The sequence below is a fragment of the Ovis canadensis genome, chromosome X (genome assembly GCF_042477335.2).
Source record: "Ovis canadensis isolate MfBH-ARS-UI-01 breed Bighorn chromosome X, ARS-UI_OviCan_v2, whole genome shotgun sequence".
Classification (NCBI taxonomy): domain Eukaryota; kingdom Metazoa; phylum Chordata; class Mammalia; order Artiodactyla; family Bovidae; genus Ovis; species Ovis canadensis.
In genome coordinates this window covers 55,025,261-55,047,710 of record NC_091727.1, presented here as the reverse complement: position 1 = coordinate 55,047,710, position 22,450 = coordinate 55,025,261, and the positions used below count along the sequence as shown (strand labels likewise).

General features: G+C 38.0%; 1 protein-coding gene across 41 annotated transcripts in view; it reads left to right on the top strand.

The window, feature by feature from the left end:
- MAGED1 (MAGE family member D1) overlaps positions 1-22,450 on the top strand; it is an 87,487-nt gene that overhangs the window by 57,061 nt on the left and 7,976 nt on the right. For 12 of the 41 annotated variants that reach the window (XM_070291651.1, XM_070291649.1, XM_070291653.1 and 9 more), the window contains one exon: positions 9,174-9,248. The exons of 27 other annotated variants lie outside the window; for them this stretch is intronic. In XM_070291651.1, coding sequence (XP_070147752.1) covers positions 9,218-9,248 — 31 coding nt within the window. In that variant the 5' untranslated portion in view covers positions 9,174-9,217. Of the gene's footprint in view, positions 1-9,173; positions 9,249-15,588; positions 15,759-22,450 lie in introns of all 41 variants that reach the window. 2 more of the 41 variants (XM_070291667.1, XM_070291684.1) reach the window with 1 other exon arrangement.

Sequence of the window (22,450 nt, the reverse complement as noted above, 5' to 3'; positions counted from 1 at the left end):
GGGAAGCAGAGAACAAGGGCCGGAGCCAAATCTACTCAGATATTTCTCCTAAACATACTAGGCATATAACTCATTTCTTCTCCCATGGGCAGAAGAGCAGGAGTGTTAGTGTAGTTGAAGTTCTTCCACATGGAAATATGAGAAGTAAAGATTAAGTGTCCCATCTAACATAGCTCAGTGATATATTCAGTATTGCCATTTATCTTCAGTACCAAAAATATCACAATTTTGCTTTTAGGTTCACACAAAAAATCTATTGGGATATTTTGGGAAGACTAAAGTATAGTGCAAATAATTGCATAGTATCATGTTAAAGTCATATCAATGGAACATTTCAAAACTTCATCTAAATACAGTAACAAAACATGAAGAAATGCTTCTTAAAGACAAATGTACTGAAAGAAATCCATTCACAACTATCAAGTGGGAACTCTAAATATTGTAACTTTTGAGCAAGATATGTTCTTCTAGTTACTAAAGCTCTGAAATGAGGCTTCAAGTAAGAAATTTCCATATTATACTTGCATTCATGTAATATCCTCATATTGGGAGAGTTGTGGTATGGGGGCAGGAGAGAAGAGAAAGGAAGGGGAAAAAAGAAATGAGAAAAATTGCAGTGGATTGGCACCATGTATAAAATTGTGGATGATCTGAGCTATGTATTTGATGCAGAAATGGGAAGAGTATGGACAGTGGGATAGTGTGGTGGTGAAGTGCCAGGGTTTGTGTGATCGTGGTGGCAGTGGGAACAGTGTGAATAATAGTGGAGGATGGTATGAAATCACTGGAAATGAAGTTGGGCAATGTGAATGATAGTGACAGGACAAGATCAGAATGTATGTGATAATGATAGTTAGGGACACAGTGTATGTCATACTGTGGAAGATGAAAATTGTGCATGTGAATGGATGTGTAAAAGAGTAGGGTGGGAGAGACAATAGTGAAAAAGGATATGAAGTTAATGAGACACTGGGATCTTTGTGTGTTTGAAAATTGTGGATGGGGCATTTCAAGCAATAATAAGAGGATGTAGACAGTGGATGGAATGGGGAAAATGTAGTGTGATGGTAGAAGATAGGTACATGGTGGAAGTGATAGGGTTAGGACATTTGTGTGCTTGTATGTGATGCTGTGGGCAATGAGAAGTGTTACCAGTTTGTGGGGGCGGATAGGTACAGTGAGCATGCCTGACAGTGGAGAATGATAACATGATCATTTGGAGCATGGAAATCATGAGTGGGGTTGTTGATTAAAGTGTATGTTGGGAAAATGCAGTTTCTGACTGTCAGTGAGGAATGGCACAAATATGTGTGTGAGGATGGAGGTAATGTGGATATTCATTGTGAGTGTGTATGATATGGAGATGACATGAGCATGTGGGAAAGGAGTTTTGGAGGATGATGGAGGTTTTATAGTGGGGATGTGGACTGTATGTGTGATAGTGGCTGTGGATAGGCACTGTGTGATAGTGTAGGGATTGAGTAATGGTAGATGTGACTGTGAGTGATGCAGATGGTGTGTGTGATAATGTAAGTTGATTAGAGATAGTTGTATTTGACAGTGGGTATTGTGATACTGTATGGACTCTTGTGTGTATAATAATACAGGATAGAACAATGTACGTGCAGAAATAGGAGTAATAATGACAGTTGTGTGTTAGTGTGAGAGTTTAGAGAATTGGGATGGTATATGGAGATCATAAATTACAGTCATTATCATATAAGTCATAGAAGAAATCATGTATGAATGAGATAGTATGCTAAAGACTGTGTATATTTGTCAGAGAGAGAGATTTCATGTTTTGTGATAGGTATGTGAAATTGCATTTGGATATGAGCAGCAGTGATCTGAAAAATAAGTTGCTTATAGGGGATAGCTTTATCATACCCAAAACAAATCCAGTGGTATAAAGCCCAAGACTTCCATGATTTTCATCAATATCTTAGCTACCACATATTTTACTGTTTGTTGTTCCATGACCCTTACTTAGCATGTTGTTCCCATGATAATTGCCCAATGGCTGCTGCAAATCTATGTTCCAGGTAGAAAGACGAGGAAGAGGAGAAGGCAAAATATCTTGTCAGTAGAGTTATTCTCCTTTATACAAAGCTTTCCCCCAAATCCTACCCAGTGGTTTCCACCTACATCCAGTGTCCAGTGGACAGATCTGTGACACATGACCACCAGTGTCTGCAAGGTTGTCTGGGAAATATAAGTTTATCATTGGGAACATTATCACCCATAATAAAAAAAAAAGGTTTATCTAAATAAGAAAAGAAGATGTTGGGTAGGATACAGCCAGTAGGGTATAATGAATAGATTAAAATATCAGATGTGAGAGATACAGGATTCAGGGTTCAGGGACACTATATAATTGGCATAATTTGAGATGCTGGGGATGATGTTGTGGTAGGCAAAAATAAACGTGTTTTCTCTGTCATCATTGAATTTTACTATCTTGTGAAGAAGGCAGACATTAATCACAAACCAAATTTTTGTGAAGTTGATACTGCTGTGGAGGGGAAGTACAGGGTTCTGTGAATAGGTTTAAAGAGAGGTTGATCTACTCAGGGAGGTCAAAGACAGAGGAAGTGATGATGGAGCCAAGATCTGAAGGCAGTGTCAGAGTTAACTGGATGAAGGATGATGGATGGTTGGGATGGGGGAAAAGTGTTCCCAAAAGAGGAAACAGGATAAACAAGGGCATTTGTGCACTGTTTTTTTTTTAATTTTAATTTAGAATATTTGCTATTGTTATATCTTCAAGTTCACTAATCTTTTTCTAGTTAATTCCATCCAGTGTATTTTTAAATTTCAGTTATTACAGTTTTAATCACTAAACCTGTGATTTGCATCTTATTAATTATATATAATTTCTCTACTTAACATGACCATTGTTTTCTCTAGCTTTTTGGTTATATGGAACAAATATATGTTGTCTGCTAAATATAGCATCTATATAAGTTCTGCATCCGTTTGGATTGATTTTTTTTCTCTTCACGATGGGTCATGTTATTTTGTTTCCTCATATGCCTGGGTTTTTTTTTTAATTGGATGCCAGACATAATGAACTTCACTTTTTGGTAAAATTTTGGTATAAATGTTTACCTTTGGGGCTATTTTTGTATTATTATACATCTTCTTGAGCTTTATTACAAGAAGCAGTTACTTTGAAGCAATTAAATCTTTTTCAAGCCATGCTTTTCAGATTGATTAGGCAGGACCGCAGCAGTGTTTGCTAAATCATCCCAGTGTACTGAGGCAAAACTCATCTGAATAACTCATGCCTCAGGAATTATGAGTTTTTCTGCTCTGAATGGTGGGAACAGGTATGATCCACAGACATGTTTGAGCTTCTGACACTTGTTCCCTCTAATACTTTCAGGTGGTTCTTTTCCTAGCCTTGTATGATTTCCTTAAATGCATTCACTAATCAGTACTCTCCTGAATATTGCAATCCTTCAAAGGTCTTTGGAGTGCTCCCTAAGTGCAGCTTTCTCCTTTTTAGTATTCTCTGAACTCCAGCCACCTTGGTCTTTCTGGTCTTATCCCTGTCACCTAATAGAATCCTCTGAGGCTTGATTGCATTCTCCCTCATTGTACCACGAACTAGAAACTCCCCCAAATTGTAAAGGTTCACCTCATTTTCCTTTATCTCTTAGGGATCACTGTAAAAATTATTTCACGTTTGATCCTGTCTTTTTAAGTGTTTGTCAGATTGAAGTGTAAAACGAGTCTCTAGCTTGCCTCTCAGGAAGCTATGTGGAGGAGACTTGTTAAAGAATTCTTTCCATTTTCGTTTCCATTTCCTTTTGCTCTTCTTTATTCTTCCTCTCCTCTCCTTTAAGCTGGTTGATTTCCTCACTGCTGCCATGCATTAGATATAAGTGATGGCTGTACTTTAAAATTAGTGTTATCAGATAAAAAAAGCCTGACCAAGAAAAAGAACTTCATTCAAAATCAAGGATTGGAGGAAGATTTTGGATCATAGGGAATGCGACCACATATTTCAAGGGTCGCTCTTCATGACTCTGAATTTAAGGAGCTTCTGAGTGTAAAGACAGGTTAAAGAGGCAGATTAATATCCCGTCAAAGGATAGATGTTTAAGCCTTGGAATAGAAACTCACAGAATTGGCTCCCAACCAGAGAGCTTCCAAGAAAGTGTTAGAGTAACTGTGCTTTAATCTCAGACACTGTCTTATATTAGGATAAATCCATACATAGGACAGTCAGCCCATGATGTAGGTCACATGATTATAGCCTCAGTCCAACTGTGGAGATCATAAGTCACCAAGAAGGTCATGATGGTGAGAAAACATGTACAAAGAGCATTGAAGAGCCTTTAACCAGACTTCAGATATTGCTAACACCAGAAAATTCATCGGCAGAAATAAGCCTTACAAATCTAATGATCGTGGCTGATCTTTCAGCCAGAGTTCAGATGTTACTCAGCATCACTAGCCATTAGTTCAGTTCAGTTACTCAGTTGTGTCTGATTCTTTGAGACCCCATGGACTGCAGCATGCCAGGCTTCCCTGTCCATCACCAACTCCCAGAGATTACTCAAACTCATGTCCATCAAGTCAGTGATGCCATCCAACCACCTCATCCTCTATCGTCCCTTTATTCTGCCTTCAGTCTTTCCTAGCAGCAGGGTCTTTTGTAGTGAGTCAGTTCTTCGTATCAGGTGGCCGAAGTAGTTTCAGCTTCAGCATCAGTCCTTCCAATAAATATTCAGAACTGATTTCCTTTAGAATGGACTGGTTGGATCTCCTTGCAGTCCAACGGACTCTCAAGAGTCTTCTCCAACACCACAGTTCAAAAGCATCAATTCTCTTGAGCTCAGCTTTCTTTATGGTCGAACTCTCAAACCCATACATGACTACTGGAAAAACAATAGCTTTGACTAGATGGACTTTTGTTGGCCAAGTAATGTCTCTGCTTTTTAATATGCTGTCTAGGTTGATCATAGCTTTCCATCTAAGGAGCAAGCATCTTTTAATTTCATGGCTGCAGTCACTATCTGCAGTGATTTTTGAAGCCCCCCAAAATAGTTTCTCACTGTGTACATTGTTTCCCCATCCATTTGCCATGAAGTGATTGGACCGGATGCTGTGATCTTAGCTTTCTGAATGTTGAGCTTTAAGCCAACTTTTTCACTCTCTTCTTTCACTTTCATTAAGAGGCTCTTTAGTTCTTCTTCCCTTTCTGTGATAAGGGTGGTGTCATCTGCATATCTGAGGTTACTGATATTTCTCCTGGCAATCTTGATTCCAGCTTGTGCTTCATCTAGCCTGGAATTTCATATGATGTCCTGTCATATAAGTTGAATAAGTAGGGTGACAATATGCAGCCTTGACATATTCCTTTCCCGATTTGTAACCAGTCTGTTGTTCTATGTCCAGTTCTAACTGTTGCTTCTTGACCTGCATACAGATTTCTCAGGAGTCAGGTCAGGTGGTCTGGTATTACCATCTCTTAAAGAATTTTTCAGAGTTTGTTGTGATCCACACAGTCAAAGGCTTTGGTGTAGTCAGTAGAGCAGAAATAGATGTTTTTCTGGAACTCTCTTGCTTTTTCCATGATCCAGCGGATGTTGGCAATTTGATCTCTGGTTCCTCTGCCTTTTCTAAAACCAGCTTGAACATCTGGAAGTTCATGGTTCATGTACTTTTGAAGCCTGGCTTGGAGAATTTTGAAGATTACTTTGCTAGCATGTGAGATGAGTGCAAGTATGCGGTAGTTTGAACATTCTTTGACATTGCCTTTCTTTGGGATTGGAATGAAAACTATCCTTTTCCAGGCCTGTGGTCACTGCTGAGTTTTCCAAATTTGCTGGCATCTTGAGTGCAGCACTTTCACAGCATCATCTTTCAGGATTTGAAATAGCTCGACTGGAATTCCATCACCTCCACTAGCTTTGTTCGTAGTGATGCTTCCTAAGGCCCACTTAATTTTGCACTCCAGGATGTCTGGCTCTAGGTGAGTGATCACACCATCATGGTTATCTGGGTCATGAAGATCTTTTTTGTATAGTTCTTCCATGTATTCTTGCCACCTCTTCTTCATATCTTCTGCTTCTGTTAGGCCCATACCATTTCTTTATTGTACCCTCTTTGCATGAAATATTCCCTTGGTATCTCTGATTTTCTTGAAGAGATCGCTAGTCTTTGCCATTCTATTGTTTTCCTCTATTTGCATTGATCATTGAGGAAGGCTTTTTTAAATCTTTCCTTGCTATTCTTTGGAACTCTGCATTGAAATAGGTATATCTTTCCTTTTCTCCTTTGCCTTTCACTTCTCTTCTTTTCTCAGCTATTTGTAAGGCCTCCTCAGACAACCATTTTGCCTTTTTGCATTTATTTTTCTTGGGGATGGTTTTGATCACTGCCTGCTGTACAGGGTCATGAACCCCCATCCATAGTTCTCCAGGCACTCTGTCTATTGGATCTAATACCTTGAATCTATTTGTCACTTCTACTGTATAATCATAATGATATTGATTTCGGTCATACCTGAATGGTCTAGTGGGTTTCCCTACTTTCTTCAATATAAGTCTGAATTTGGCACTAAGGAGTTCATGATCTGAGCCACAGTCAGTCCCAGTCTTGTTTTTGCTGACTGTATAGAACTTCTCCATCTTTGGCTGCAAAGAATATAATCAATCTGATTTTGTGGTGATGTCCATGTGTAGAGTCTTCTCTTGTGTCATTGGACCAGTAGGTTCTCTTGGCAGAACTTTGCCCTGCTTCATTTTGTACTCCAAAGCCAAACTTAGCTGTCACTCCAGGTATCTCTTGACTTCCTACTTTTGCATTATTTCCCCTATGATGAAAAGGACATCATTTTTCATGTTAGTTCTAAAAGGTCTTGAGGTCTTGATGAAGCATTCAACTTTAGCTTCTTCAGCATTACTGGCTGGGGCATAGTGGATTACTGTGATATTGAATGGCTTGCATTGGAAATGAACAGAGATCATCCTGTTGTTTTTGAGATTACACCCAAGTACTGCATTTTGGACTCTTTTGTTGACTATGAAGGCTACTCCATTTCTTCTAATGGATTCTTGGCCCACAGTAGTAGACGTAATGGTCCACTAAATTAAATTCGCCCATTCCAGTCCAGTTTAGTTCACTGATTCCTAAAATGTTGGTGTTCACTCTTGCCATCTCCTGTTTGACCCCTTCTGATATATCTTTATTCATGGACCTAACATTCCAGGTTCCTATGCAATATTGCTGTTTACAGCATCGGACTTTACTTCCTCACCAGTGACATCAACAACTGGGCATTTAAAAAAAAATTTTTTTTACTTATTATTATTTTTTACTATACAATATTGTATTGGTTTTGCCACACATCAACATGAATCCACTACAGGTGTACACGTGTACCCAATCCCGAACCCCCTCCCACCTCCCCTCCCACACCATCCCTCCAAGTCATCCCAGTGCACCAGCCTCAAGCATCCTGCACCCTGCATCGAACCTAGACTGGCGATTCATTTCTTATATGATATTTGCTTTGGCTCCATCTCTTCATTCTTTCTGGAGTTACTTCTCCACTCTTTCCCAGTAGCATATTGGGCACCTACAGACCTGGAGAGTTCATCTTTCAGTGTCGCATCTTTTTGCCTTTTCATACTGTTCATGGGGTTCTCAAGGCAAGAATACTGAAGTAGTTTGCCATTCCCTTCTCCAGTGGACCACGTTTTGTCAGAAATCTCCACCATGACCCGTCTGTCTTGGGTGTCCCTACAAGGCATGATTCATAGTTTAACTGAGTTAGACAAGGCTGAATGGATAAATGAGTTAGATAAGGATGAATGCATAAAGATGTAGTATACAAATACAAAGAAATATTAACCATAGAAACAAATGAAAATCTGCAATTAGTAACAACATAAATGGTCCTAGACAAATACTGTATGTTATCACTTATATACGGAATCTAAAAAAATAAGACAGATAAATGAATAGAGCAAAACAGAAACAGACTCTGAGATATAGAGAACAAGCTAGTGGATACGAGTGGGCAGAGGGAAGGAGAGAGTGGCAATGTAGGGGTAGGGGATGAACTACCATGTGTAAAATAAATAAACCACAAAGATATATTCTGCAGCACAGGGAAATGCAGGCATTATTTTATAATACCTTTAATAGAATATAATCTATAAATGTATTGAATAGTATTGAATAATCTATAAAAGTATTGAATCCTATAAATGTTGTATACTTTAAGTGAATATAATATTATAAGTTAACTAAATTTCGATATAAAAAAGTTACTAACTGTAGTTCAACGTATGGTGATGAGAAGCCATAGTCTTCAGGAAGAAGTCAAACCTTAGTAATCATCAGAAATTTCAACCTGGAGGGAAACTGTTGACTATCCAAAATGTAATGCAAAACTCCCCTCTCTTGATTCAAGAAAATAATTTTTTGGAGTATAGTTACTTTACAATGTTCTGTTATTTGCTGCTGTACAGCAAAGTGAATCAGCTATATGTATACATATATCCCGTCTTCTTTGGATTTCCTTCCCATTTAGGTCACCAAAGAGCATTGGGTAGAGTTTCCTGTGCTATACAGTAGGTTCTCATTTCTTATCTATTTCATACATATTAGTATATATATGTCATTCCCAAGATCTCCCAATTCATCACTTCCACTTTCCCTTTTGGTGTCCATACATTTGTTCTCTACATCTGGGTCTGTACTTCTGCTTGGGAAATAAGTTCATCCATACAGTTTTTCTAGATTCCACATATATGTGTTGATATATATTTGTTTTTCTCTTTTTGACTTATTTCATTCTGTATGATGGTCTCTGAGTCTGTCCACATCTCTGCAAGTGGCGCAGTTTTGTTCTTTTTTATGGTTGAATAGTTTCCCAGTGTATGTATGTGCCACATCTTCTTTATCCATTCCTCTGTTGATGGACATTTAGGTTGCTTCCATGTCCTGGCTATAGTAAATAGGGCTACAGTGAACTGTCGTTGGGAATGTGGATAGGTGCAGCCACTATGGAAAACAATGGGGATGTTCCTTAAAAAACTAAAAATAGAGCTATCATATGACCCAGTAATCCCACTCCAAGGCGTATATATATATACCCAGAGAAAACCATAATTCCAAAAGATAACATGCATCCCTTTTCTTACCTCATGCAGATTCCCCCTAATCTCTGTAAGTGGTTCTTTGGATCCCTCGTCACATGGCTTTGGGCTTCTCTGGTGGCTCAGATGGTAAGGAGCCTGCCTGCAATGTGGGAGACTCTGGTTCTATCCCTGGGTTGGGAAGATCCCCTGGAGAAGGAAATGGCAACCTGCTCCAGTATTCTTGCTTGGAGAATTCCATGGACCAAGGAGCCTGGTGGGCTATTGGTCGATGGGGTCACAAAGAGTCGTACACAGCTGAGCAACTAAGACTCACATGGCTTTGGCAAGGGAGTCACATGCCCTTCCCTTCTTCAAGAGAGGGAAAGACACTACCAAGCCAAGGACTCACAGCACTGTAAATTGTTCTCTGATTCTTTCTAGTCTCTAAGTACATTTGATTTGGGCTGAAAAGGAATGGAATAAGTATCAGTAGCATGACTAGTCAGCCACCCCTGCCTAAGCCCTATAAGATTGTGTTTAGGACTCTATGGTGGCTCTTTTTAAAATATGGGGATACTTGGCATCCTTTTTTGTTTGCTTGTTTTAGCAATGCAGCTTTAACCAAAATTCTGAGGCAACTGTAGAAGCCCCATTAAATGTCCTGCTGAATTTGTATTGTGTTTTCTTACTTTATACTTCTGTAGAAGCATGCTTCTGTCATGAAAATCATCAAAATAACTCAGAATTTTATCATTTCCACTAAGAACATAATCTTGAAAGGTAAATTACTAAGAAAGCATTTTTAGGCCTGAAATCCACATTTCCAAATTAATTTCCAGAAAAATGAATGTTTATTTGACTTTTGGATTGCCATAAAAAAAATAGAGTAAATAACAATGGAAAAGAAAGTAATGGTTTACCTTTTTTCTTAGCTCAGGAATTCATAAACAAAATTAAAAGGCAAGCTACAGACTAAAAAAATGCAACAAATATGCCAGGTATAAGGTTAATATCTTTAATATTTAAAGAACTCTCAGGCAGAAGTACACATGACTAATAAACACTGAAAGTGTGTTGCGCTTCATTAATCATGAAAGAAATACAACTTAAATCAATTAAGTATCAATTTGTCTATCAAACTGGAAATATTTTTAAAGCAAACATTCAATACTAACACTCTCAGAGTACATGAAACCTCTTGTACGTTACTAGTATTGATTAAAAATTCTTCTGGAAAACATTTTGGTCAAAGAGTTCATATATCTTTGCCTAGTAATTCCATTTCTAATAATATACCATAAGGAAATAATTTGAGATATGCATTTAAGTTTGTAGGGGAAAGTCACCACAATGATAATCTAATGAACAAAAATAAATAGAAATAATACTTTTGTTAATTAGTCATAGGTAAATTTATATCCTTGGATAGTGCATAGTTATTATAAAGGAAGTTTGCAAGGCTTTTTAATGTCATGGAAAATGTTTTGTGAAAATAATTGTGATGTAACATCATGTACTGAAAACTGTCTCAGATGGAGTACATCAGTTACTATTGTGCATGCGAGTGTGGTATACAGTGTTGGCATTGGTATGGTATTCCAGTGCTTTTCAGATGATCCTTGTTTCATAAAATGAAATCAGGAACTGCCATAAAGCTGGAGTATGTGATGACTTGTCTAAGCCCAGATCCTTATCTGTTACAGTTGTTGTTAATGCTTCATGATTCTCAAATTACATATATTGATATTGAACATTAAGACACACATGGAGCTAAATCATATTGCAAGTATCTGAGAACATTCAGATATATGTATGGATTTGCCAGTGCAAATGATAGAGGGTCTGTATGTCACAAGATACCGAGAGCCTCTGTGGCATGATCATCTGATAAAATATCAAACAAACATTCTCAAACTGTGTGGAAAGTTCTACTAGTAGTCTTCTTCCTCTTGTCTCTTCTGGTAACCTTCTGCCTATTAATGGAATGTTAGTTGTTAGGTGATGGGAAGGAGGAATTAACTGGAAGGGAAGTGGGGGTAATGAAAGAAGGTGTGTAACCTATTTAAGTTTATAACAAAATAATTTGATGTAATCACAAAATGTCAGTTTGACGGCTCCCATGATGCAAATTGGCATGAAAAACGCAGTAAGGTTTCTTAAAATTGCGTGTGATTGGGCTCAGTAGTTTATGTTAGACTGAGATCCATTAGTCCTTGAAAGCAGTTAATAGGTGTGTTTTTGCTCATCATTCTATCCCCTACACTTATCACAATACATAGCATCTCATAAGTATACAGTACTTTAAAATTTCTTTCTATGTTCTTTTACATATGTAAATAAAAGAGATGAAATCAAGTTATCTGCATTTCAGAAAACATGGAAGAGGGATTTAAGAACTCCATCATGCTCATTTTGAGGCACCATGGTGTTTTATGTTTGAGCTTTGATGTATAGTATCTTTGTAAGAGTTTCAAGAATCATATTTGTTTATTTTTAATCTTAGTTTGGCCACTCATTGTGGCATGCAGGATCTTAGTTCCCTGATCAAGAATCAAACCCATGCCTCCTGCAGTGGAAGCAGTCTTAACCACTGGACCACCAGAGAAATCCCTCAGAAATCATATTTTGAATGATTAGTTTATCATTTACTTAGAAAGGGATGTTATAATCACATGCTGTGATTCGGGTTTTATTATTCCTTGCACATCTATCAAATTGTTTTTTGTCTATTATTCTGTTTACATTATGCAATAAACTTAATCTAAAATAATGTTTGGCTAAGCTTCCCTGGTGGCTCAGAGGTTAAAGCGTCTGCCTCCAATGCAGGAGACCCCGGTTCGATCCCTGGGTCGGGAAGATCCCCTGGAGAAGGAAATGGCAACCCACTCCAGTATTCTTGCCTGGAGAATCCCATGGACTGAGGAGCCTGGTGGGCTGCAGTCCACGGGGTCACAAAGAGTCGGACAGGACTGAGTGACTTTACTTACTTAAAATACTATGTCTAATATGAATATATCTTCTTTTGTTTATTGATTATGTGCCATAACTTATTTCATCCTTTTATTTTATCCTTGCTGTATGTTTGTGGTTGAGATATTTCTTTTGTGAATTTCATGTAATTGTTTAATAATGAAAAAGGTATTGCATAAATTTCCTTTTATTAAAGCATCCCCAAGATATCTATAATTGTAGTTTGGATTTCCTCTTTCAAGGAAAGCTTCACTTATTCCCTCTCTAATGCTCTTCCTGTCTTTATATAATTCTACATTTCTGCCCTGTATCATTTTCCTTGTGCCTGATAAATCTTTTAACACTTCTTGTAGGGTAGATCTTCTGGTGATGAATTCCTTCAGTTTTTGTTTGTCTGAGAAAGTCTTTATCTCCTTCACTTTTAAAGAATACTTTAGCTAGACACAGAAATCTAGGCCATTGGGTTTTATTCTTTTAACATTTTATTTATTTTTATTTATTTATTTACTTTACAGTATTGTATCTGTTCTGCCATACTTCAACATGAAAGATTTCACTTCACCTTCTTCTTGCCTACATAGTTTCTGATGAAGTCTTCTGTAATTCTCATCCTTATTCTGCTATAAGTATACTTAGATTTATTTCTCCCTTGGCTTCTTCCAGTATTTTTTCTTTGCTTCTGGTTTTCTGCAGTTTGAATATCATGTTCCTCAATGTAAATTTCTTAGTGTTTTTCTGCTGGGTGTTCTCTGAGTTTCTTGAATCTGTGATTTGTTGTCTGCATTAATTTTGGAAAAGTCTTAGCCATTATTATTTACAATATAATGTTCCATTCCATTCTTCTATTCCACTCTCTCTTTTTTCTTCTTCTTTTGTTCCAGTTGTGGCATATGTTGAATCCTTTTAAATTGTCTCACAATAATTGAATGTTCTGTTTTTCTTTTTCTTTCTTCTGTTTATATTAGTTTGGGAAGCATCTCTGGCCATATCTTCCAAGTTCACAAATTCTCTCAGCCATGTCTAGTCTACTAATGACCCCATCAAATGCAATCTTTATTTCTTTTATGAGATTTCTGTATTTCTAGCATTTCTTTTTTGGGGGGGCTGCACCCCTTGGCATGTGGGATCTTAGTTCCTGGATCAGCAATCGAACACATGCCCCCTGCAGTGAAAGCGTGGATTCTTAACAGTGGGCTGCTAGGGAAGTCCTTCTGGCACTTCCATCAGATTCTTTGTGAGGATTTCCATCTCTTTGCTTACATTACCCATTTGTTCTTGCATATTGTCTGCTTTTTTATTAGAGTCTTTGACATATTAATTATAATGTATTAAATTCTCTAATAATTCCAATAGTTCTATCATATTTGTGTCTGATACTTTTGCTTTGTCTCTTCAGACTTTTTCTTCTTGCCTTTTAGTGTGCTTTGTAATTTTTTTTGAAAGCTGGACAAGTAATAGGAACTGAGAGAGGGGGGCCTCTATTGTGAAGATTTATGTTCCTCTTACTAGGAGTTGGGCTTTGTTTAAATTTTACTTTAGCAATAGGTGGCAGGGGCTTCATATTCCCCTAGTGTCCTTCATTTTGTCTCCTATCTTGACTTTGGGCTCCTTAAAAAAGTCTCTGCTTTGAGCTCATTCAGATATAATCCATTATAATATACTTGAGCCCTGTTGGTATGGTGGTAGGTGCTCTCTCGCTCAGTCATGTCCAACTCTTTACAGCCCCATGAACTGTAGCCTGCCAGGGTCCTCTGCCCATGGAATTTTCCAGACAAGAATACTGGAGTGGGATGCCATTTCCTACTCCAGGGGATCTTCCCAACCCAGGGATCAAACCCACATCTTTTAAATATCCTGCATTGGCAGGTGGATTCTTTACTACTGAGCCACCTGTGAAGCCCAAGGTATGGTATGGTATGGGGGAAAGGCAGTGTTTTGTAATATTCCAATTATATTTCAGTGTTTTAGTGGGCCTGTAACTCCGGCCTATGGCCTTTACAAGTATTTCTATTTGTTTAGTCCTCCCTTGCCCCCATCCCTCCCACCCCTTCTCTGCCACACACACACCTTAGGTAAGACAAGAAAGGTAGAGAGGGGCTGGAACAAGGCTCTGGTAGTCTTTCCTCTTGAAAAGTAGGACTTTGTTATGGAGAAGGCTCTGGGCATATTTCACAAGTATAATCACAAAGACTGTTCCCCTGCTTCTGCTGGGGCCATAGTGGGGGGTCTTTCTCAGATCGTGACTGTGAGAACCTGGTGAGATTCCTGAAATAAAGCCCATGAAAGTGTGCTTCCCCAACAGGACTACCAGTCCCAAGAGTTTCTCACTCTCATTTTAGTCCACTTCAGCCTCTAGGAGTTTGTCACATTTTCATTTAAGAGTTCCTACAAGTTTATGGCTCTAGTGTCTTCTGCCTTAGGTAAGCAGATCTTATTTGTGACCCTTGATTTGCCTGTCCTTCAATATTATAGGATGGTGATTTGCTCTGAAACCTCATTTTTCTGTTGAGTACAAGAAAAGTCATTGACTGTTAGTTTGTTCAGCTTTTTTGTTGTTAGCACTTCTTTTCAAGACTGTCTCTAGCCTCACATTTATTGTTTTGTGAAGAAATGCAAAAAAAGAAAGAATCAGTTGATATTGTGGGTTCCTGAAAAAAAAGGAGAAACCTAGACCCTGTATTCTAGTGATGAGAAGAAACCCCAGATAGGTTTGTAAGATTCTCTAACAGTGTGGCCTTGTGTCTCACTTCCTGGGAAAGGTCAGGAAGAGGATGAGAACAAGGCTACAAAATAAAAACGGTTGTGTGGTGTCTGTAGGCATTCTGAGCTTTGGGTCTCTTCACATAGTTTCTCTCAGCTCAGGATATCATGGAAGTATAAGAAGAGTATGTTCATCAAAGACAGCCTCACAGAGATGAAAAAGCCTCAGCATATGATAGGAGTAGCAGGGTATTTCCCATGTATATGAGTGGAATATGACACCCTTGGAGAGAGTGAGACCCCATCAGGGCTTTGTGGTAGAAATTGAGGCTCAACTCAACATCATATCATGCTGGCATGTATATATGATACCCAACATATATCACCCTTCCTGATGTTTTGACACTGAGATACCACAATTTAGACACAACCCCAATAAATGGGGTGAGGAGAACTTCACACTGCTAGAGTTGAGTTTCAGCCACTCAGTAGATTGGGAACTTGACAGAATTCAAGCTAAGCTGCAGAGAAAAAGAAAACTTGCATTTCTTGTATACCTAAATTTGTCAGATAATATCCATACCTGATGAAGAACCAGTAGCAGAAAGTATGTGATAAATGCTGAGTGTGTGTGTGCTAAGTCACTTCAGTTGTGTCCAATTCTTTGTGACCCTATGGACTATATAGCCTGCCAGGCTCCTCTATCCAAAGCGTTCTCCAGGCAAGAATACTGGATTGGGTTGCCATGCCCTCCTCCAGGGGATCTTCCCGACCCAGGGATCAAACCCATATTTCTCTCTGTCTCCTGCATTGGCAGGCAGATACTTTACTGCTAGCGCCAGCTGAGAAGCCCTATAAGTACTGAGTATCACAGACAAATTTGTCTATTCAAAACATGGGCCACGTGGCTCTTATTGATTGAAAACCACAGTGGTCTTACCTCCAGGCAAGAGTGACATCATGTGAGAAATGACCCCTGGCACTTTGGTGAGTACCAAATATAAAAGGAACTAGGTATTTGAGGAGCAAAAAGAACTTCTAACATTAAGCATTCTTTCTGCAGTGAAAGCTGCCATTCCACATCACTCCTCCTCCTCCACGTTTTCCATCTTACTTCAGGCACTTCTCTTTTCTCCCTAGTTATTTTCTCTACATTCCTCTTCTTTTTCTTCTTTCCCCTTGTTTATTTTCCTTTCTTTTTCATTTACCCCTAACCTGTTTTATCTCCTACCATTCTCTTCCATCCTACATCCCTTCTCCCTTCTGCATTCTACTTCCTTATTCTCTTCCTGCTTTTTCCATTTCAACTTAGTATCCATTGTTTCTCCATTCTCGTATTTGTCATTATCTTAATAAATCCATTTACTTGCAATTGTCATTATTTTTTTCTTTTATTACTGTTTTCCTTTTTCTTTTTTCCTTCCTCCCTTTTCTTCCTCTTATACCCTCTCTTTTCAACTTTTCTCTCTTCATTTCTCCCTCTCTTCATGCTTCTAACAACATGGTGATAAAAAAGAAGAGACTAGAATGGAACCAAGGTATACTTAAAATGGTACAATCAACAGGAATAGGATTTGGGAACAAGGCAGAAAGAAACATGAAAAACTGTAAGTAAAATAAGAGAAATAAACTACTAAATATGATGTTTAAAAACTACTTATAAAAAAGCAACAAACATTCTAAAAGGTGAAATGGTAAAGTCATTTCAAGAAAAAGAAAGGGATATTACTTATTGAGATTATGACTTAATATCTTTTTTGATGTTTCACCAAGTCATCAGAATAACTGTAATATATAATGTAAATTCAGTTCAGTTCAGTCACTCAGTCTTGTCTGACTCTTTGTGACCCCATGGACTGCAGCACGCCAGGCCTCCCTGTCCATCACCAACTCCTGGAGTTTACTCAAACTCATGTCCATTAAGTTGGTGATGCCATCCAGCCATCTCATCCTCTGTCATCTCTTTCTCCTTCTGCCTTCAGTCTTTCCTAGTATCAGGGTCTTTTCAAATGAGTCAGTTTTTTGCATCAGGTGGCCAAAGTATTGGAGTTTCAGCTTCAGCATCAGTCCTTCCAATGAATATTCAGAGCTGATTTCCTTTAAGGAAAATGTAGTGTACTTTTTAATGTAAATTAAGTGATCAAATTATTTTTATAGTATGATTTTACATTAGAAATCTCAATTTTTAAAAAAATACTTGAAACACATATATATGGAATTTAGAAAGATGGTAATGATAACCCTATATGCAAGACAGCAAAAGAGACACAGATGTAAAGAACAGACTTTTGGACTCTGTGGGAGAGGGAGAGGGTGGGATGATTTGGGAGAATGGCATTGAAACACGTATACTATCATGTAAGAAACGAATCACTAGTCTAGGTTCAATACAGGATACAGGATGCTTGGGGCTGGTGCACTAGGATGACCCAGAGAGATGGTATGGGGAGGGTGGTGGGAGGGGGGTTCAGGGTTGGGAACTCATGTACACCTGTGGTGGATTCATGTCAATGTATGACAAAACCAATACAGTATTATAAAGTAAAAAAAATAAAATTAAAAAAAAAAATACTTGAACTAGGGACATAGACTTCCAGCAAGAAGGAATAAATGGTGTAGATGTACTCTTCCATGTTTGTCCTTGGGTGCATTCTATATAATCTAAATGTGAAATCACCCTGAAAGTAGAAGATAAGATGGTGTGCTTTCTAGGGAGCTTAGATCCCAAACAATGACATGGTGTGAGTTCTCTGGCTATGTCATTAGGCACCCAGGTCTCTTCCAGTCAGGGCAGTATTCCTACAAGCTTAATATGGAGCTGGAACTCTCATTTAGCCCTCAGTAACAAGGAGCCCCACTCTCCCAGGTGTCAGTGGAGGCTGAGTGGGAATATGGACTTCGCCTCACATGTGATAAGCCAGAAGATTAAATAAGATTCAGATCCTTATCAGATGCAAAATATCTTGGATACAATTGAAAATCACTTGTCATATCAAGAAATAAGATAATCACACCTTGAATGAGAGAAGACAGTCAGCACACACCAACATCGAGATGATACAGGTATTAGAATCATCTACAGGGGTTTTTAAACAGCCATGATAAAGATGTTTCAATGAGCAACTGTTCATAGAATACAGAAAGTCTCAGCAAAAAAATAGAAAATCTCCAAAAGAAATAGAAGGTATAAGGAGCAATCAAAAAGAAATTTAGGAACTGAAAAATCCAAAATCCAATAAATGAACTTAACTAATAATAGATGAACTCAGAAGTAGAATAAATAGAAAAATCAGTTAGTGAACTTAAGGTGGAATGACAGAAAGTATCATATCTGACAGGGAAAAATAGACTGAAAACCAAAAATAAACAGAGCTTCAAGTATTTGTTGGACTACTGCAAAAGATCTAACATAGGTATCATCTAGTCACAGAAAGAGAGGAGGAGGGGCTGAAAGATGTCTGAAAACTTCCCATGTTTGGAAAAAAGCATACTTGGATAGACCCAACATCATCAACCAACAGGGTCTAATCGATATTTATAGAACACTCCCCCCAACAACGACAGAATACCAAAAACTCTGATTAAGAAGTCAAAGAAAATCAAAATAAGAGAATGCCCGCAGATTGAATGCAGTTGCTATCATAATTACAGTAAGATGCTTTGTGTGTGTGCCCAGTCATGTCCTACTCTTTGTGACCCCCATGTACTGTAGCCCACCAGGCTCCTCTGTGCATGGGATTTCCCAAGCAAGAATACTGGAGCGAGTTGCCATTTCCTTCTCCAGGGGATCTTTCCAACCCAGGGATTGAACCCAAGATACTTTGTAGATATAAATTATTCCAAAATGTATGGGAAAGCAGAAGAACTAGAATAACAGATAAAATAATTCTGAAAAAGAACAAAATTCTATTCAACTTCAGGACTATTGTTTAGCCACAGTAATCAAGACCATTGCAGTATTGATGGAGGAGTAGACACATAGACCAATGGAACAGAATAGAGAACTTGAGAAATAGCCTTACACAAATATGGCCAACTGAGCTTTTACAAGGGTGCAAAAATAACTCAATGGGAGGATTATCTTTTCAACAATTGTGCTAGAATGATAAGATGGATTTTTGTAGCTCTGCCTCTCCCATCCCCCCAAATAAAACTCAACCTAGACCTCACATCTAATTCAAAATGTAAATCCAAATGGAAGATAGACTTCCATACAAAAGTTAAAACCACAAGATTTCTGGAATATAATACAGGATAAAATCTTCAGATCGTTAGGGCTTGTTGAAGAGTTCTTAGAAATGACACAGATCTTTAGAAGGAGAAAAAAATCAATAAATTGGGCTTTCTAAAAAATGTGCCATGTGACTCTCTTAAAGAGGATGAAGACAAAAGTTACAAACTGGGAGAAACCAGTTTGCAAACCATATATCTGACAGGGGACTTATACATAAAATATGTAAATTCTTAAGGCTCAACACTTAAAAAAAAGCAATTAGAAAACTGGACAAAAGACATGAAGAAACATTGCACCAAAGAGGATATATTGATGGCATGTTAAAAATGTTCAACATCATTAACCATTAGTGTTAGTTGCTCAGTCATGGCCAACTCTTTGTGACCCCATGGACTGCAGCCCACCAGGCTCCTGTGTCCATGAGATTTTCCAGGCAGGGATACTGGAGAGGGTTGCCATTTCCTTCTCCAGGGGATCTTCCCAACCCAGGTATTGAACCCAGGTCTCCTGCAGTGCAGGTAGATTCTTGACCGACTGAGCTACAAGGGAAGCCCATAAGTTCTTATTTCTCTGGGATAAATGCCCAAGAGGTCAATTGTTGGATTGTGTAATAGGAGCATGTTAGGTTTTATAAGAAACTTGCCAAACTTTCCCAGTGATTGTATCATTTTACATTCCCAGCAACAATGTGTGAGTGGATCTATTTTCTCCAACTCCTTGCCAGCACCCGTTGTATTTTTTTAGGCATTCTGGTAGATGTGAAATAATAACTCATTGTGGTTATAATTTACATTTTCCTCATTAACCTGAGTGACTGAACTGAACTGAACTGATGACTGTTTGTGCAATAGAAGACTTGACTCAGCAAGTCTGAAGTGTTCAGACCTTGAGCATTCAAAAAAAAAAAAAATGTCTGCACATTCCAAAGAAAGGTCCAGCTCTTGACAAACTCCTGGGAGATAACCTCTAAACCTTTGGCATATTATGCCTGATTAGAATCTTTTTGTTCAGCCGGGGCTTTGGGCCAACAGATGGTTTATGTTAAGAGTATGATTTATAGTGGGGCCTTGAGCCTTGTGGCATTAGTTTGACCTCAACACAGGCTGGAGACTGAGTAGCTAAAGTTAGCCACCCAGGTGTTCCATGCCTACATGACTAAAAACTCCAGTAAATCCCAGGGATCAGGTTTGTTACACATCTTGCTGGGAGAATTAAGCACTGGCCATACAAATCCACTGAAAGGGAACAAATAGAAGCTCACCCCTGTTCTACCCTGGACATGTGAGTTATGTACCTTTTAGCTTTGTGGATTTAAATTGGTATCCTTGCATTGTAATAAACTATAGCCTTGAATGTAACACCTATCCTGAGTTCTGTGAGTGCTTCTAGTGAATCATTGAATGCAAGGGTGGTCTTCAGGACCCTACCACTGGTAAATCCTAGGTCACATTCTTTTAGCTGCTAAGGTGGCTCCTGCAGTTGGAACTGTTACGTAATACAGAGTATACACACTGTATTACCTTACTAAAATGTGAAAAAAATATTTGCAATACATCTAGCCCTACGGGATTTCAATTAGCATCTGTAAGACTGTTCAAAGAAATCTCCAAAATAATTAAGACAAAGACAACACAAGAAAAATAGGCAAAAGACTTGCACAAGCACTTTACAAAAGAAATCCAGTAGGTCCATTGACATATGAATATGTATTCCACTTATCAGAAATGTAAATTAAAACCACAAGGAGATACCAATAAAACACACACCAGGTTGGGAAAAAAATTGGAAAAGGCTTATGATACCAAACACTATAGAGTGTATTGATCTTACTCCTGGGCATCTGATGTCACAGGAATAAATATTAAGCATTAAAAGTAATGATATATGTACAGGTATTTTATTGCAATGTTGTCAGTATGTGCTCCCTCCCCACACCAAAACACCTGAAACCAAAATGAATTACCATCAATGAGAAAATGATTTACTATATTGTGGTCCATCTCTATCATGGAATAGTATGCAGCAATGCAAAAGAATGAGTCAGAGGTAGATTAACATTAACTGAGATAAATCAGATTAAAATATATATAATATGATCTTCATCTTTGTAAAACTAAAAAAGGACTTTTTGAACATGATAGAATATAAAGAATGGTTTTTAAAATGCATATCTCAGATGAGGGTAGAGGTAAAAGAAAGTGGGAGGCAGTAAGTATTAATAAAAGAATGCAATTCAAAGTATGGCATATAAAAGGTAATCCTGTTTATGTAAAGTAAAATAAAGTAGGTTCATGTTTGGGAATGCATGTAAGAATTAAAGATTTTAAAATTTAAAAAATAAAAAACTAAAAATTAAAAAAAAAATAAAATAAAAAAAAATAAAACTAGAAAAAAAAATTAAAAAAAAAGAATATATGTACATAAAGTGTTGTATGAGAAGTTAGCAACAAAACCTTAACAATTACCTCAAAGTGGTGAAATTTGGAGTGATGGCTACTTAATTTCTGAAATACTTAGGTAATGTTTGAATTTTTAATGACAGGTATGCATTTGTGTAATGAGGAAAAGTAAGTGAATTCATCACAGGAAAGAAACAAGAATGCCTTTGAGGTTTCTTTTATAAGCAACAGAATGAATGGTGGTATTCATTCGTTCATTAAACAAGTATTTTTTGAGCATATAAAATACACTAGGCATCATTTTATGTTCTAAGGATACAGCAATGAATAAAACAAAAGTCCATCTCCCTAAAAGGATTCTAATGGAGACAGAAGGGCATGACAGGACAAACACAGTGTTGGTGAGGAGGAGGATATATGGGACCTGTTAATTGTGAAAATACAGAGACAATTGCAAGAGTGGGGTAGGTTGTCAGATTACAGATTTAGAATTCATAAGTCAAGACTGGAGATAATAGATATGGGATCAGAAAGCATATAAAATGGTGTTTTAAGCCTCCTTTCTTGAGTCTGATCACGTCCCACTGCAGACACTTTCCAGAGGAAGTGCTGAGAAAAAACAGGCAGCTGACAGAGGAGGTTGCTATGCAACAGATGGGGAAAGTTATCCAGCCAGGCAGAATTGATGTTGGCCCTTGGGGACCAAATGCTGCAGTACTTCCCAGCACTAGCTTCCTTTTGTATGTTGGCTTCTGGCGGAGCTGATGCCAGAATAAATGTGAAACGTACAAAGATGTACCTTGGATTTTTGGAAAGTATCAGTTCAGTTTGAGTCATTTCACATCTATGTAACATTTTCTACCATTTTGAGCCTCTCCAATCTGGAAGCACAGTTTGTGTCGTTGCATAGGACCCCAATAAGTGCTACTTGTCTTTCCCATTTTGCATGTTGAGAAGCCAGACTTAGAAAATTCCAGTGGCCTGAGTGGGTTCACACAGCTAGTGACAAACTGGCCCAGCACTCCGTCCCAGGAACTGAGGCCCAG